At 34.6% G+C, this 17,087-nt stretch overlaps 1 protein-coding gene across 1 annotated transcript; it reads right to left on the bottom strand.

Moving 5' to 3' along the window:
- Nucleotides 1-679: 679 nt before the first annotated feature.
- Nucleotides 680-2,412, bottom strand: LOC121430585. Its single transcript, XM_041627903.1, has 3 exons — nucleotides 2,295-2,412; nucleotides 1,554-1,644; nucleotides 680-1,207 (listed from the first exon to the last, which is right to left on the bottom strand). The coding sequence occupies exons 1-3, from the start codon at nucleotides 2,410-2,412 to the stop codon at nucleotides 970-972; spliced, it is 447 nt and encodes a 148-aa protein (XP_041483837.1). The 3' UTR covers nucleotides 680-969.
- Nucleotides 2,413-17,087: the final 14,675 nt, after the last annotated feature.

A 17,087-nucleotide genomic window follows, 5' to 3' on the forward strand; every position in this document is an offset into this window, starting at 1 on the left:
AGCGTATATTTCCTATGATTCATATGTTTATTGATCAATTTTGTGTTTATTGATCAATTTTGTGTTTATTGATCAATTTTGTGTTTACTTGATTGCTCGTCCCTGGAATCAGTCGGATAGGGGTAGTTATTTTTAACTGAGTAGTTTCTCGCTCTCCAATAAGATATAGAGAAGGACTGCCTCGAAACTGCACTACGGGTACTACTATCCAGCTGATTCCAAAGAATGGCAGCGCTGTGAGAAAATTATATGTGTATAAAATATTACATAATGAATGGTCATACAATTAGAAAAGTCTTCCCCTAAATGCGTAAACCGTATTTTTCTCCACTTTCACAACTTGAGTATGTCCGACGATACACACACCAACACACACTCACACATCCTCACACATAAAAACTCCCTTCCACACACGCACATACCCTCCCCCACATACACAAACATATATCGAAGGGCCGTCTAGCGTCCTTTGGCAAGGCGTTAATCCACACTTTGCACTCTCGACCAAGGTGCTAAATGGGTACCCGGTAGGATGTGAAAGCCTATATGTAGTATGCCTAGCAATTGAGTCTTGGAACTCTTGTTGGAATGCTCCCCAGAGAGTGGAGAAGGTGCATACATTGTGTGCAGGCATGCAAGGATCCGATGACCGGGGTAATAATATGTCTGTAAAGCGCTTAGAGACGTCGTTCCGATGTATTAAGCGTTATATAAATGCGGAATATTATTATTATTTACTTGATTAAATAAGTGGTCAGAGAAGTAAATATAATAGACGTTCCTTAATACTTACACATAAACTCTTGTTTCTCTTTATATTAATAAATGGGGTGTGTATGGCGGTACATACACCACACACACGCATGTGTTTATAGAGTATGGGCGTATTGGGGTGTGTGGGGGAAGGGAGTGTGTGCGTATGGGGGTTGTATGTGTGTGGGAGGGTGGGTGTGTGTGTGTATTCCTCCCTTAGATCATATAGGAATGGTGTGGTGCACTGGTGTCGTCGGGATCCAATTCATTGGCACGTTTATGTTCGTATATCTGATAGGAGTAGTGAACATCGCCATCAGATGTTGCCGATTGATCCAATTTCTTGACATCCTGAATATCATGATAAAAACCTGTGTCTTTTTCAGGCGAGCTTGATGACTGCACCAAATCGACATGTGGAGTATTCTGATCCTTGGTAAGGTCTCTCATCATCCTATATAATGCAAAATTTAAGACAAAAATATAAATGGAAAAAGACGAATAGAGTATTACTTTTTTCATCTTAAGAAGTCATTCCCTGGTATGTAAAGGCTCTATGTATTCTAAAGTTTCGGTTATTTCAATACTTAGACATCCCCCAGCTATATGGATAATTGCTGGGTTGCAAAGAACGAATTTCTCTTGACCAGAATATACTTTCTGCTACCCTTGATACATTATTATGTTTAAATATTAAGGTATGGTGTTTGTATTCATTGGAATGTATAATTTTTTTTTAGTTTCCCACGCCATGTTTATTTATTCAAAATACAAAACCTTTCATAAGAAATGGGACTCACTTTCGGATGCGAAAGATGTATATTATCGAGACGATGAGGAGTACACTAAGGATAATAATGACAACACCTTCGCCAAGTCCAACACCGAGACCTGTAGCGATTAAATTGGACATGCATACATCAGAAAGGTTATCGCTTGTACATAAAAAAATATTCATCTGAATTAGTGCAATATCATTTTCGATCTGACGTTATTGTTTAATTATGAGTTGCTTGCGACTTTTTGATCTTTACGATGCGAACGGATTCAAGAATAGAGAACATGTATTGTTAAATGTCCTGCATGACAATGAACAGCCAAGGGGTCTTTGTCGAAAATGAGGAATCAAAACAGCAGTTTCGTCGTGGCCTCTGAACAACCGACAGATTTGTAAGTTTTCGTCAGCTCCGAAATTTAGGAAGAAACTGGTATTCCGGTTCACCAATTTTCGACAAGGACCTCCAAGCTGTTCATTGTCATTTGTCAGGCATATACAACAGATTTACTGTGTTCTTGATTTAGTCGTGCATTCTGGATGCGAAACTGCCTGTTATAATCTCATTGCGCCAGGTTGTGATATTTTTATATTCTTCTCCTTACTGGTCCCCAAAGAGTTTATATATGAATAAAAACATTCTTAATCTTTCTCTCTCCACCACAAAACACATTCAGTATATTTTTTTGATTCGGTGTGAAATCATTCAAATTAGCAGAGTGACATGCAGTATCCAATAGTTTGATATTTAATTGTATATAATTACAAGAACTGTGACTATTTCGCTGGAGCGTGGAGAAGAAGGTTGTGGCGATTGGTGGTGACGTAAGATTATCCCTTGTACTATGAGCACTGGTCATCCCAGAACTTGGCTGACTGGTCATCGGTTTCTTTTGGGTGTTTATATCTTGTATCTCCTTAGTCGACCGGGTTGAGGAAATAGTAGATGTGGTTTCACTGATCTGGACTTGAACTATTGGTAAAGGATACTGGAGAGCCTTATTTCCATAGGTCAGAGAACTTTCATGTACAGGTTAGATTCATTTCAGTATTATATAGGTCAGAGAACTTTCTATAAACAAGTTGGAATGTTAGATGCGATTTAATTCATCTGCTCAGTCTTTGTAAATTTCACTTCTTTGTTTAGCTAGACATGGAGTTGAACTAGATTACATGCTTCAATTCATTGATTCCCTGTATGTTCTGTTACACACACATTGATGCATTATACACACTTCTTTCCTGATTGGCTATTGATTTCTTTTATGTTTCATGCACTACTTCCTGAATGGTTATCTGATTTATCCTATGTATCATGTATTATAGATAGAGTGTGTCCACCCAGAGTACACACTACTCCTTGATTGGTTAATGTTTATGTTAATTTGATGACTATGATTTTGGAAAGAAGGCAGAAATAAAGTGGGCCATGTGCTCTCGGGGAGTTCCACCCTAGCCTTGAATATAGAAACTTCTCTGTGTATTGAACACCTGTGTAGTGAACCCTAAGGCCTAGCTCTAACTCCAGTAACCACCCTACAATACCATTTAAAACTGTATCTCAGTTGAGTCTTTCAAGGATACCGTTTAGAATTGTATCTTAAAGGTATTGTTTAACTTTGTGAGCAGCCGATTTAAAAAATTCTAAATCCAAGATAAAACATGTGTACAAGTGCATGTATTAGAACTAATAAACCCTGAAAACAACCATTATTGAGAATGAAAAGCTAAAACTACAAGGCAAACCCTGATTTTGTAAATAGGCGTCTTATAGATGCCTAAATAGTACACGTAAGTGTATAGGATGAAATCAAGATGGTGTTTCCGGTCACTTTATATTCCAATTTTTGAAGCACTAAATTATTCTTTTCGAACGCAATTTTTTCTGAGCTTCATTTTTTTAACATATCACAGACACATGCAGGTGACAAGTGTGACCTTCTAGCTCAGATTTTTTAAAAGTCAAACCAATGTTAACCAATCACTTTAAGGATCTATAAATGTGTCTCTGTTGAGTCTTTCAAAATATTTTTAAAAACCTTTCTTTTTACTTTTTAATATCTTTATGCGGCTTGAGTACTGTGGAGAGTGGATAAGTCACATGTATTATTATCATAATTATTATTATTATCATTATCATTATTATCATACATAGTATATTGTGAGAGTTTTATACATCAATGATTATGATTTTGTTAATGATATAAATAATGATGATGTTATGAATAATAATGATATGATAATATAATAATAGCAATAATAATAAAAAGAATAAGAAGAATAAAAAGAAGACGAATTGTCAATGTGTCATGTTTTTTAAGGGAACTTACCCTTTACTTTAGAAACAAATCTGTACAAAATGACTAGTAATTAGGGTCAGCTGGGTGCAACTTATATTCTACTTATATTGAACTATTTTCTACCCGTATTTTGCTCGAAAAACAGAAGTTTTTTCTGACATATATTCTAAAATATGTCAGAAATTCGACTAGACATATCAGTTGCGCCCAGCTGGCTACTGGTCTAGTTTAGTCAATTTGACTTAATAGTGTTCATTATCATTGTCATCACCTCCATCGCAATCATTCTCTATGACCTCTCTTTTTTCATGAACATTTATTAATCGATTTCCATTCAACTCAATATACTCGTTTATCATTATCTGCATATTGTTTAAGGATGCCTTTTTGGTTGTATTTTCAAAAGTCTTATCAAGATAAGATTTATTAACTGTATAGCACCCCCTCCCCCCGGGGTGCTATACTGTTAACAAATGTTAATATGAGAGTATAACAATATAATACAGTGTTTTATATGAATAAAATATATGAATGCATAACATCGTGTAAATCCTAACCGAATATGGCCGTTTAACTATCATACTACTACGAGTACTAATAAGTTTAATCTCTCCTTATACTATTAAGATATTTCATTGTCTGTTTCCTCTTTCATTCATACTGACACTTCATGTAAAATACTATATTTTGAAAATTCTGTATTATTCATGAAGGCAGAGGAAATAAAACTTATCCCATGTCAGCTAGGCTAGATGTACATCATTGTCTATATAATTGGAAATGATGATTTAAGATTGGAACTAACTTTTAAAGACAGCTATGTGTCCTGAACCACCACAGCTCTCAGTAGGGTCTCCATGGCAAGGAATAGAACAGTCCGAATCTACTCCCACTCCGTGTCTAGTATAGTTACCATTGGCTTCTCCACAATAACATTCGTTTCCAACTTCGACGCCAGCGTATGTATAGTAAGCCGTGGTAGACCCTTGACAGAACTGGATGCAATAAGGAATGGTCATCATTGAAATATTTACCAGACTGTCGCCTGACAACACCCTGTCACTTATCATGTCCACAAAACATCCAAGATATCCGTCACCTATATGATAAATAAAAAAAAGGTAAAAACGTAGGATAATGCTTGGTATACACGTAGATGACTAATATTTATATTGCCAGATTACACTCTGTTACCGGAAACATCCACAAAACACCCAAGATATCCAGCACCTAAATGGATAAATGATAAAGTAACGAGTTTCAGGATTGAATTTGGAAACGTAGGATTATAAATTATTTGAAATATTGTTGTGTACACATAATATATACCGATATTATAATTGCATACATGATTAAATCCGTATATACATGTATTCAGTTTGGTATTTGCATTTTATTCATTGAACATCATTGACAATGCATTGCAACAATTTGTTCATATAATAATATGAAGCTAATCTCTAGAAAAATGCGAACTATTAAAAGAAGGTCAGTCCTATTGGAGATATAAGATCAGTCTTTTAGGTGAAATAAGGTCAGTCCTATTGGAGATAGAAGTTCAGTCCTGTAGAAGGTTAGTCATATTGGAAATAGGTCAGTTATTTTGTAGATAGAACGTCAGTAATATTGGAGATATAAGGTCAGGTCTACTGGAGCTATAAGGTCAGTCCTTTTGGAAACACATTCACTTGCTTCCTGGGTCTATCATACGCCTTATTCAATGTGCATAACATATTGTATTTCCATCCATTTTTTTATGATTATGTTATTGAGTTGTATATCTTATATGACATTGGATGTCCATCTGAAGAAAATATTTGTTTACTTGAAAAGAATTGAATTGAACTAAATTACTAATAAAAGTAATAAAAGAAGTTAGCCAAACTACGCCAAAAATATGCTAAATGAAAAGTACAGGTCTGCAAATTCGTTTTCGCCAAAGTAATACCTGCCTGCGGCCCTTCAGTGCCGAAATTCCTTTTTTTTAGCAAAAAGGTTTTTGTTTTACATTTTTATTTTCATAACCCTTGTCCCTTCCCTTTTTATAATATTTTCCTCAAACGAGCCTTAATGAATGGGATCTTACATTTATCGGTATACGTACGACATTTCTTTTTAAATTGTAATTATCATAAATGTACATTGAAATTTGCTATATGTTTTCCTGCTCTAGTTTGTATATCGAATATACGAAACAAATTGTATATGTTGCAAGGGAAATAAACGAAATGGAAGATGTATATGACATAACCTCATTGCTATGTAACATTAGCTATTAAACCAATGGTATCATCAGTCGTCGTAAGAATTGCTAAGAAGAGTCAATATCGAATGTGTTTAAAGAATTTGTAACAGAGGTTTTACAAGACTGACCTAATACTTGACCATAGTGCTCCTAAAGGGACTCTATATACACTTCAAAGAACTTATTCAAATTTAGTGTAGTCTGCCTATTATAAAATTCAATCATAATTTTTCAAGATATTAAAGAGCTGAATATTTTTTTAATTACCATGACAAGACGCTGATCCTGCTAGAGAACACCCGGATGTAGGTGATAATGTAGAACATTCTGACAGGTTAACTTCATCTATAAATTCAAAATGAACATGATAAAAAAAACACTACAGTCTGATGATTTACGTCTGCAAATTTTGAATGATAAAGGGGTCATCGAAAAGACATTATGTCATCCCTGCATTCGTTTCGTTAAGAGCAGATATAAATTATGATGGATAAGTAAAGAATATTAGGCAACATTATCAATTGTTAAACATCTGATAAATTAAACTCAATCTTTTGACTGTATAACAAAGACAATGATGGTATAGGCGAACAATTCATCTTACAACCACATTGACTTTCTTTCCAAAGGGAAGCTGCTGGAACATCGACGTATACATTCTTCTACTAGATAACGGTTCTAGACAGTTTAAATTGGCAGATAAATTGTTGCATCTGCCTCCAAATTGTCCGCTGGTTGTTGATTTCCAAAATTTGTTTGTTTAGATTCGTTTTGGCCGGTTTGACTGTGACAGCAGTAAACCTCTTTATTTTTTTCTAGAGACAGTATTGGTGGTTTTGAATGAAACGAGCATCGAGACCTAGTCACTATCGGCAGTTCCCTGGTCAAACCATGGAGCTACACAATGGCAGTGTGGTTTATACCGAGTCCTGCGTTCAAATGAACTTTGCCGCCACAGAACAGATCAGTGCCATTACAGCTTTTATCCGCGTTGGCGATGCGCTCTTTACAACGGTTTGAACCACGAACCACGAACTCTATAAACTGACAACTTTTTCGGCCATTTCTTATATCTACTTAAGAGCTGTGAAATCAGACATACGTCTTTAGGGGAACCCCGGTGGAGTGGTCCACCTCACCACCTGCACTCTCTCGGTCAGTTCGGGAAGAGAAACCTGCGGGTTATAGTGAGTCCGTTCGCTTTCGCTTCCCTTGCATGGGTGACGCCAAAACAGTAAATTACAAAATTTTAATTTTGTTCAATACAAAATAAATATATACTAGCTTAGGAAGGTATTTAAGAGTATTTTGTGAAAGAAATATTAAATGTATGTGTGTTTACTTCCGCTACAATCCAACCCAATGTCAGGAATTGAATTCTGTCCATACTGTGTGGTCTTCACTGCTAGACTTGCTCCTGTGAATCCTAACTGTCTGCAGATGACAATGACGTCATTGATGTCAAGATTTATTCCACATGTCGTCTCCCAATCGCCGTCATCTTGCTTGACCTCTACTGTACCTTTATTCGATGCTGGGCCCCCAACCAGTTGTACATCTATCAAGAAAGGGCAACGTGTGTAAATGAATATGAATCTAGGAGAGAATAAAACCTGCGGCTGAGATTAGCTTTGAAAGAGAAAAACTTTTTCCAAGCTCCAACTGTCACCCGGTCCTCTACAGACAAGATACTTGTATCATATTTTCACAAACACAGAAAATATAACTGATCACTATAGCGAGTTTTACCTTTATAGAAATTCCGATGAAATAATATTGACGTTATTTAGGTTATAATTTATCTTTCTTTTGATTGTAATTTTTTTCTTAAATCACTTCAAAGTACTTTCCAAAATCCCACGAATCAATAAGGCAGATGGATACAACTAATCAAGCAAATTACGGCGATCTACATCTTTTAAATACATGGTAACAAGAAATTAACCTAGCCTTAAATTATTTTGTATGAATAAAAATCACGATACTTGGCAAACAGGATTCGTTTACCTGTTATGATGCATCTGACCGTGTGGTTACTGTACTGCATTAGAAGAGCTGTTAGAAACACGAGGGTGATCCGATACAAAACCATTTCTAATTCATATACAATCAATCAGCGGCAAATCTGCAGATGAATTTTAATTTGGGGCGAATATCAGAAGTATAACTTAACAGTGGTTTCGGGACGTTCTGAGCATACGAAACATTATTTTAGGGGCGAACCATTGTGTGTTATTAATGATTCCCTCTAGTTTTCTACCTCATCAAAATCTAATTATATCCCAAAAGTTTATTTCGGTTTTACACCAAATTATATTCACAAAAATAGAGTGTTTATTCCTTAGAGAAAAAAGTACATCATGTCTTCTTTTTCTTAACAAGTGCACACCTAGTTACCAATAAGGCATATAGCATTTCCTTTTATTTGAAACTAATGACCGATACCGACAAGCAGGGGCGACGAATTCGTGATGCTTTTCGTTCCTCGATCATGTCGATAGGCGTAAAAGACGTAACTTAATAGGATGGTGTACAAAACTCGAAATTCTATGGGAAACACGTCACAACCAAAACAACATTTTGCTGGCCTAATGTAACAGTGGATTTTGGATAAGAGAATTGTATCCTAATACGTGTGAGGATTTTAAGTAAATCCTATCCGACAAACCATGAACAACTAATGAATTTGTGATCTTTGGTAACAATAAAGGTTTTATAATCCGAGGGAATTTCATGCTTAACCGAAAATGTAATATTGTGTTGTGATTTAGAGCAAAGCCTCATCGATTTGTTCTAATACATAACATGACTAAAATGTCATATAAAACAAAAGCCACATGTATTTGCTCGGAATAATTTATTCATTACTTTTAATTTCACCTCTTTTGATTGCTGTCCGAAGTACAAATGGAAAATAATCCTTACCAATTAACAGTTAATTATTTTATCATTATTATTATTGGTGTCGTTGCTCTTATATTATGATTATCGTTATTATCCACTCGCATTATTTGAGATATACATAGTCGTTATTTGTAAAAAAAAAATCCGTGTTTATTCACTTTAATATTTATCCATGATTCTATTCATATATTTTTTCCTTCTCTCCCTCGTACACAACTCAATTTACTACCATGACTAAATCACGCTTTATTAGAGCCCCCCCCCCCCCATACACACACACTAACAAATGGGGAAGTTGATTTATACAAAAAAAATCGTCAAGCAAAAAAGTCAGATGAAAACTTGATTTTTTTCAGTGAAAGACAAAGAATAAGAAAGTCAAATATATTCAAAAAGTATACAGAAAAGGTATTCAGGACAAGACAATAAACCCCTGACAATTGAATTCACAATAATAGCTTGTCACTGTTAAAAAAAAGTTGGCAATTGAGAATTAAGTATTTGCTATCTCAAACATCCACAAATATCTTATTCGTTGCCAGATTCCGCCAAACTTCTTCCTCTTTGTTATTATTTCAACTAATATACCTTTCATATTATCCAATTGTACAACTCAACTTTTTACTGCAGATCGGACACCGCTATTAATCAAAAAGATTATTTTTTCTTTCATTTTTTAACGCATGAATATATTTATAATTTTGATAGTGACAATTATGCAAGTAATTTGAATGTTTTTGTGACGGCTTTCCCTAAAATGACAGACGAAATAACGAAAATATAATTATATTTACCTTTATTCCTAGTTAGTTCTCCAGGTCTATCTTGACTCCTTCATTTAATCCTGCAATGAGGTAAATAACCAACTGCTTACAATTTACACAGATGTGGTGTATGATGATACTGTTGGCATTAATACAGTTTCTTCTCGCAATATTGTACAGTATTATATCTATGGATCCTACAAGTTAACAGTCGGATCTTTGATTTACAGGTTCGCGGGTGTCTGTCAGAAAACCTACCTCCAAGAATCCACATTTTCGCCTCGTAAATGATATGGCATAGGACCTGGTTTCTCAAAATTACCATCTTAACCTAATATTTGAATATGCGACATTCCAGTCACGCATCTAAATACATTTTAAGACATATTCCATAGTTTTACTGAAAGTACAGTTTGAGAAACATGGCCAAGTACATTGTTCATTCTGGCACTCCTTTTCGTTTGATAAAGGAGCAGCCTCTTGTTTGATTTATATACAGTCTACCTGAAATTATTGAGCCGATAACTGAACAATAGACGATCCGAGTCATTTTCAAAATCAAGTTCCTCTTTCAGGAACACGCATTCAACATGATGTTCATGTCGTATTTTTAAAACTTTTGTGAAATCATGAATTGACAATTGTTCATATAATAACTTGTTTCCACAAAAAGTGCATAAAAATCTGCTACGTCATCCGTATATCTAAAACGTCTTATCATCATCATGTGTTGTTATTACATTAAGAAGCAGTAGTAATACAAGTAGTAGTAGTAGCAGTAGTAGAAGTAGTAGTAGTAGTAGTAGTAGAAGAAGTAGTAGTAGTAGCAGTAGTAGAAGTAGTAGTAGTAGTAGTAGTAGTAGTAGAAGAAGTAGTAGTAAAAGTATGAGTAGTAGTAGTAGTAGTAGTAGTAGTAGTAGGAGTAGTAGTAGTAGTAGTAGTAGTAGTAGTAGTAGTAGTAGTAGTAGAAGTTGCAATAAAATAGTGCATCAGTAGTAAAGATTTGTAGTAAATATAGTTATTCATTCGATATAAATAAACATCAAACTGTCGACCCTAAATACCAGTCCATGTATATTTTTTTACAATTATTTCATGGCAGTTCATATTCAAACCCTCATACACAAGAAACGAATACATACATGATCAATCTAAAATACGTCATACAAATACACGTTTTTCATCATGGAAAATTTATTAAGAATAGAAATATTGATAAAAGTGAATAAAATAATAATAATGACAAGATAGATATCTTAACTGCTTTATCATATCGAGATACTATACACCATTTCGACCAACTTCTAAGCTCCTTTCATTTATCAATTTTGTAAAAAATTCATATCCGTTATATATATATATATATATATATATATATATATATATATATATATATATATATATATATATATATATATAACTATATATATATATATATATATATATATATAGGTCAGAACTGATTTCTAAGTGCTGACACCGAACGAGACCAAACCGGAAACCACCGAAGCGTCAAATTGACCCGCCGCACCACACAAATAGCCAATAACGTCAGTCTGCCTGAAGATCGCCTCAAGTCCGGGCGTGAAACCGCCGGTAGCAGACGTTTAATAGGCGTGAATTATAGAATATGGATATATATATATATAGAGAGAGAGAGAGATATGTATAGATATATATATATATATATGTATATCTTAAAGTTTCACGTATTGGCTTCTCTAATAGTAACAAAATATGCTGAAGATAAAAGGTAATGCTTTCAATGCCAATATAGTTTTTATTTGCTCGAATTTTCGACGGACCTCCGTCTTCTTCAGGAGTATAAACAATGTGTGGTATCAATCAGAGAGCGCATCCTCAGACAGATGTTGTTATGATGACTGGCTGAGGATGCGCGCCCTTCACAGAAACATACATAGTAACGCTTGTTTGTAATTATCTAATTGTTACGTAACAATTAATATTGCGCAATAACATTTCTTGTTACGCAACAATAAGAAATTCAAGAGATGAGATGATAGAACGGAGATCAATTTGGTTAAGAGAAAATGGTTCTCTCGAAAGTATTAAGTACGGATAGGTATTATTGAGCAATAAGATAAATTCCTGTGTGATAGGATACCAAACATCGTGGCGCTTGTCAAAGTATTTTTTTCTTTTTAGGAACTAACGAAAGAATGAATATCCGCTTAGGAATCCCAGATCTCGGTTCATACCATCACCCTCAAAGCTCCTACATTTAACAATTATTCGTAGTTCAGCGGTTCTTCTCTCGTCCGCTGATTTGTATCCTCCCCCAAATATGCACACTTTCACATCCGCTAACGAATGTCCAGGAAGGCAGAAATGTCTGGCAACAGGAAGGTCGGTACGTTTCTTCTGAATAGATGATTTGTGGTTATTGAAGCGCATTCGGAATTTCGTGCTGGTTTCACCAATATAGATTGCTTGGGGCAGCGTGCGCAGAGTAAACAGTAAAGCACGTCTCTGCGGGTGCAGTGTAACATTCTTAGCAATTCTAATTGTGGTGTCAGTAACGATATGTTTACAGATTTGACATCTGGGTTTGTCACAAGGTATGTTACCTCTTGGATGCTCAGGTGTCGGGAGTCTGGTGCTCACAAGCAATTTCCTCAGATTGGGAGGTTGACGTTGAGCATGAAGAGGGTTTTCTCCGACTATTTTCCCTAGCTTGGGATCTAGAGCCAATGTTGGCCATTCCTGCCTGACCTGTTATGTATATATATATATATATATATATATATATATATAAAATATATATATATATATATCCTATTATTGATGTAATTATATATCTATTCTAATTATTATTGTTGTTGTTGATTATACGTATTGCAAAATAAAAATCTCTCACGTAATAATCAGGATAGTGAGAAATTATTACCCAGCCAAAGTAAACATGACTTGTTGTATAAGCATCCAAACAGCAAATATAATTGGAGATGGGTGGTTTGCTGTTTGGATGCATATATATATATATATATATATATATATATATATATATATATATATATATATATATATATATATATATATACATGTATATGTATATGCACAATTAGAAGCACATACTGTAAACGTAATATAAACTCAATATCAATAGATATGACTTTACATTGGCTACGACCTTGTCAGTCCAAATACACTAGAATGTGATGCCGATATGAAACACAGTAACTCTGACAGAAAATCATTGTAAAAACTTTATTTTCTCTTCATGAAAAAAAAAAGAATGAATGGGGTAAATCATACTTATTGATATTTCCCCGTTGTCATACATGTACCATAAATTACATGAGTCTTTATTGATTGCAGTCAAATTCTGGATACAATTTCAATGGAAAAGCTATATTCCTTAATCTCAAAGGATTTAGATTCCAATATGTTCAGATTTAATCTATTAAAAATATTCAGTAATTAAATACTCCCTATGGCAGCACGTCTGAATTAGATTTTGAGTGCAATGATTCAAACCAAGAAATTACAAGAATCATTGAATGATAGAAATACTCGTACTCTGCATAAGTAACATGTCATTTTCATGAACAAAGCTCTTTCATTTTCCCCATTTGAATATACAGTTTAGATTCTTGATTATAAAATAAAGGTATGAAAATTATATTAAAATTTAGGATGAAAATGTCTGAATAACATAGGTTTGTAAGCAATGTGATAACGTTCATATTTAGTAGCATTGATATTTACCTGAATTACTGTACATAAAACATGTCATTTTTTAGAAGAATGTATTGTACAATCTTTATTAAAAAATGTATAAATACATACATGTATGTATGTATATATATATATATATATATAAATTAGAAACCAATTCTGAATAACATGCGTAGTAAGCAATGTGATACGACACTATTACGTAGTACTGATATCTACATGATTGCATCGGCACCCGTTCACCAATAAGCTTTATAACATCACCCTATACACCTTATAAACAGCAGGTACGAACACATTTAGTTCAATGTAAATTTAAAACACTATTATGCCTCGTTTGCATGTGCTGTGTTTCTGTCATCTCGCATAGATACATAAATCTACTGCATAATCAGATAATTGATCCAGTACAATCAGCTTTGACATTTGGTATATTGAAATCATCAGTTCAGTGCATTCACCGTTCAACATATTTTCGTGTTTCAGCGAGCTAACATAAGATATCAAGGTTCCAGATTTTCTACAGTATTCAAAAGTGGTTATTAATTTGTCATGATTAGCAGATTAGTATAAAAAATGTGATGTAGTAAATGGACCCCTGTATCTATTTCATTATTCCCATTCTTTGCCGTAGTTTTGGATGTTATACGTCAAATACATTAGGTGATAAATTATTGTAATTATCATGAAGGCGAAATTATCCATATTTTATGTTGGACGAAATTCTCTTTCCTTAGCCGCATTATCGAAGATAATTTATCCTATGTCTGCTTTTAATATGAATTCCTTTCAATTTAGCATTAAATTCTCGTACGATGATGATTATATTTTCATTTGCACATAATTTTCAATAAGACAAATCCACATAATCAGTTTGATGACATTTCAAACAAAACTGAACAAAAATATTTTTCCCCATTCATTTACCATGTTTACTGTTACTTCAAACCAAATTCTCTTACATAGTATAAAGTTCATTTTCAACCATCTCCATTTCAATATACTGATCACCAGAAAATGAATCATATTTTGCGTATGGATCCCGGTCGCCATCATGTCCATCTCGCGTTCCTCTGGATTTATCGGGCATCGCGTACAAATTGCTGACATCTTCCGAAGTATCATCCGAAGAGTTGTTCCGGTTTCTATTCTTATCTGGCATACCGTACAGACTGTTCATATCTTCCGAGGCGCCGTTTCGTTCGCCGTTCTTATCGGGCGCGGCGTAAATAAACGCTCATTCTGTCGGCCATCTTCGCCGAGGCGGGTGGCTGTGTAGGATTTTAAAAAGGAGAATAGGGTTCAATTCCGAAATTAATTTCGTCGTAGCCGTCCTGTGCTCCGCTTCCGTTCTTGTCAGGCAGGGCGTAAAGGACGTTTAATTGGTCGTTGCTTTTCTGCGGAATGTCAGTGGTCCCACGTGAAGTATATGACGTCATTTCTGTATCTGGGGTTTCATCCATTGTACCCTCATATATATTCGATGATTTGCTGGGATTCAGGTTTACAACGAGAACGTTCTTGTCTCCTCTACAAGAATTCGCGCTACTGTGTGTTTGTGCCCCAGGTTGGACGCCTCTAGCGTACGGTGCCTCTGCCATTACATCGTTGGTAATACCGAAGTCATTTATTTCTTCATATTCTGGAGGCCTGCTGGCTTGAGTAAAAGTCGCCCTTTGTGAAGAAGCGATACCCTTTATCCTCTGTTGTGACCTGTAATTTAGGTTTTGATACTATTAGGAAGAAATGTGAAAAATGTTATACCTTTCATAGCGGGTATCGTACACTTGAAGTATCTTTTGTCGTGAATCTAAGTTAAATTTTGATGACTGCTCAGGATCTCAACTTTTAAAAAGAGGATGGAGACTATCTGATTGCTTTATAGGTTTTCATTGATGTACCAGTGTTTAGGAAAGACATAAACTTGACAGAGCAACTTTGAAAGTAATTTATCTTCAAATTTGACTGTGTTTTTGTAACAACATAAACATCGTCACAGTTGCAGTCAGCAATCACGTTTTATATCATAGTACATTTGTGGAATTATTTTTCTATTTCAGTTTCTTTACTACCTTTCGGTCTGAAAAAACAAAATAAGAAATACGGTTACTACAAACCTTCTCTTTGATAAACAAACGATGGCGATGATGACTATGATGATGATCACAACAGCAGCCACACCTCCACCAATCCCTGCATACAAGGCTGTGTGAATCAACATTACTAATTATTCCGCTTGGTTATACGTTTAAAGTTATCGTATAACTATTCTTAATGCACAAGTGTCAAAACTCTCTTTAAAAAATGATAAAAAGTTGCATGACCGGGTTTTTCCTAATTCCTATACTGTTTTTATACGTTTTGATTGAGGTAGATGGACCTGCGACATGAAATTTTCACTCTCATTCCAATGTGGTGATCATGGCGGTTGCCTCGGGGGTTTTATCAAGGGATAAGTCACTGATTTTCTGTTATCAAATTGCCTGTGTTACCGCCCGCGCGTGTTTCATTCGAATTGGCTTTTAGTGGGTCTTGATGACGATACGCATTAGATACCTTCATCGTGGTACTACATTATTATAAAAAAAATTATTGCATTTCATCATTGTTGCTACAATAGTCTTTATTACTGTGACTGTTATCATTTATTGTAAATATGATTCGTGTTGCTATCCTAAAAGAAAGGAAATATATAAACATAAATAGAAAAAGAAAAATAATGAAAGAGTAATTGTAAGCGTAAGATTAGCAGAAAATTGTCAGGGGTCGTTAAATTACCTGTGCTATTTCTTTTCGTAGGTAGATTGGATTGTCTTTGAGGTTCCGTAGGTGATGATGATGGTGGTGGTGGTGACGATGATGATGATGATGATGACGATGAAGATGATGATGGTGATGGTGAAGATGGTGTTGAAATTCTACCACCGTTTTTTGTGACTTCCTGGTTAGTGGAAGGTACAGTGGATGTCGTAAGTGGTGAAGTGGCTGTGTCAAATGAAAGAACATTTAGATTAATTGAATTTATTACTAAATATCACTGACATGCATTTTTATCAATTTTACATAATGCCTTGTAATATGGCAACATCGTGCATGTTCACCTGTATAGTATAGTATAGACTTATAAATATTTTGTTTTAAGATTTCCTTGAATATTTGTCAATTATTCATTAGTTATTTTTTTTGCGTTTCAAAGAGAATATGAATTACACAGAGAGAAAAATATCAAAAAGTCATTTATGCAATAATACACCTCAGCCCTCACCCTTAAACCATATTCTTTTTTAAAACTTAAAATGGAAACATAACTACATTGACCAGATTGGGATAAAATAATATTGCACCCAGTCTGAAGATAATATACGTATCTGGATTATTTAACATAAATGCAGGGATAGTTGTTGCATATCCCTGATAAATGCAATGATATCTTTGATTTATTAACCATAATGTTTGGTACTTTCCTCAGCTACAGAACATGCACTGGGGTTCAAATTAGAGAGTGAAGTCTCAAGCAATGCATCAAAATGATTTGTGAAATAAAGATGGTGCAAATCAATCCCAGAAATGATGGGAAACACACCCTTTAATACCTTGGATGAAAATCTCAAACATCATCAATATTTCTTTATTCAAAGGAATGGTAA

Source organism: Lytechinus variegatus, chromosome 17 (genome assembly GCF_018143015.1).
Source record: "Lytechinus variegatus isolate NC3 chromosome 17, Lvar_3.0, whole genome shotgun sequence".
NCBI lineage: Eukaryota > Metazoa > Echinodermata > Echinoidea > Temnopleuroida > Toxopneustidae > Lytechinus > Lytechinus variegatus.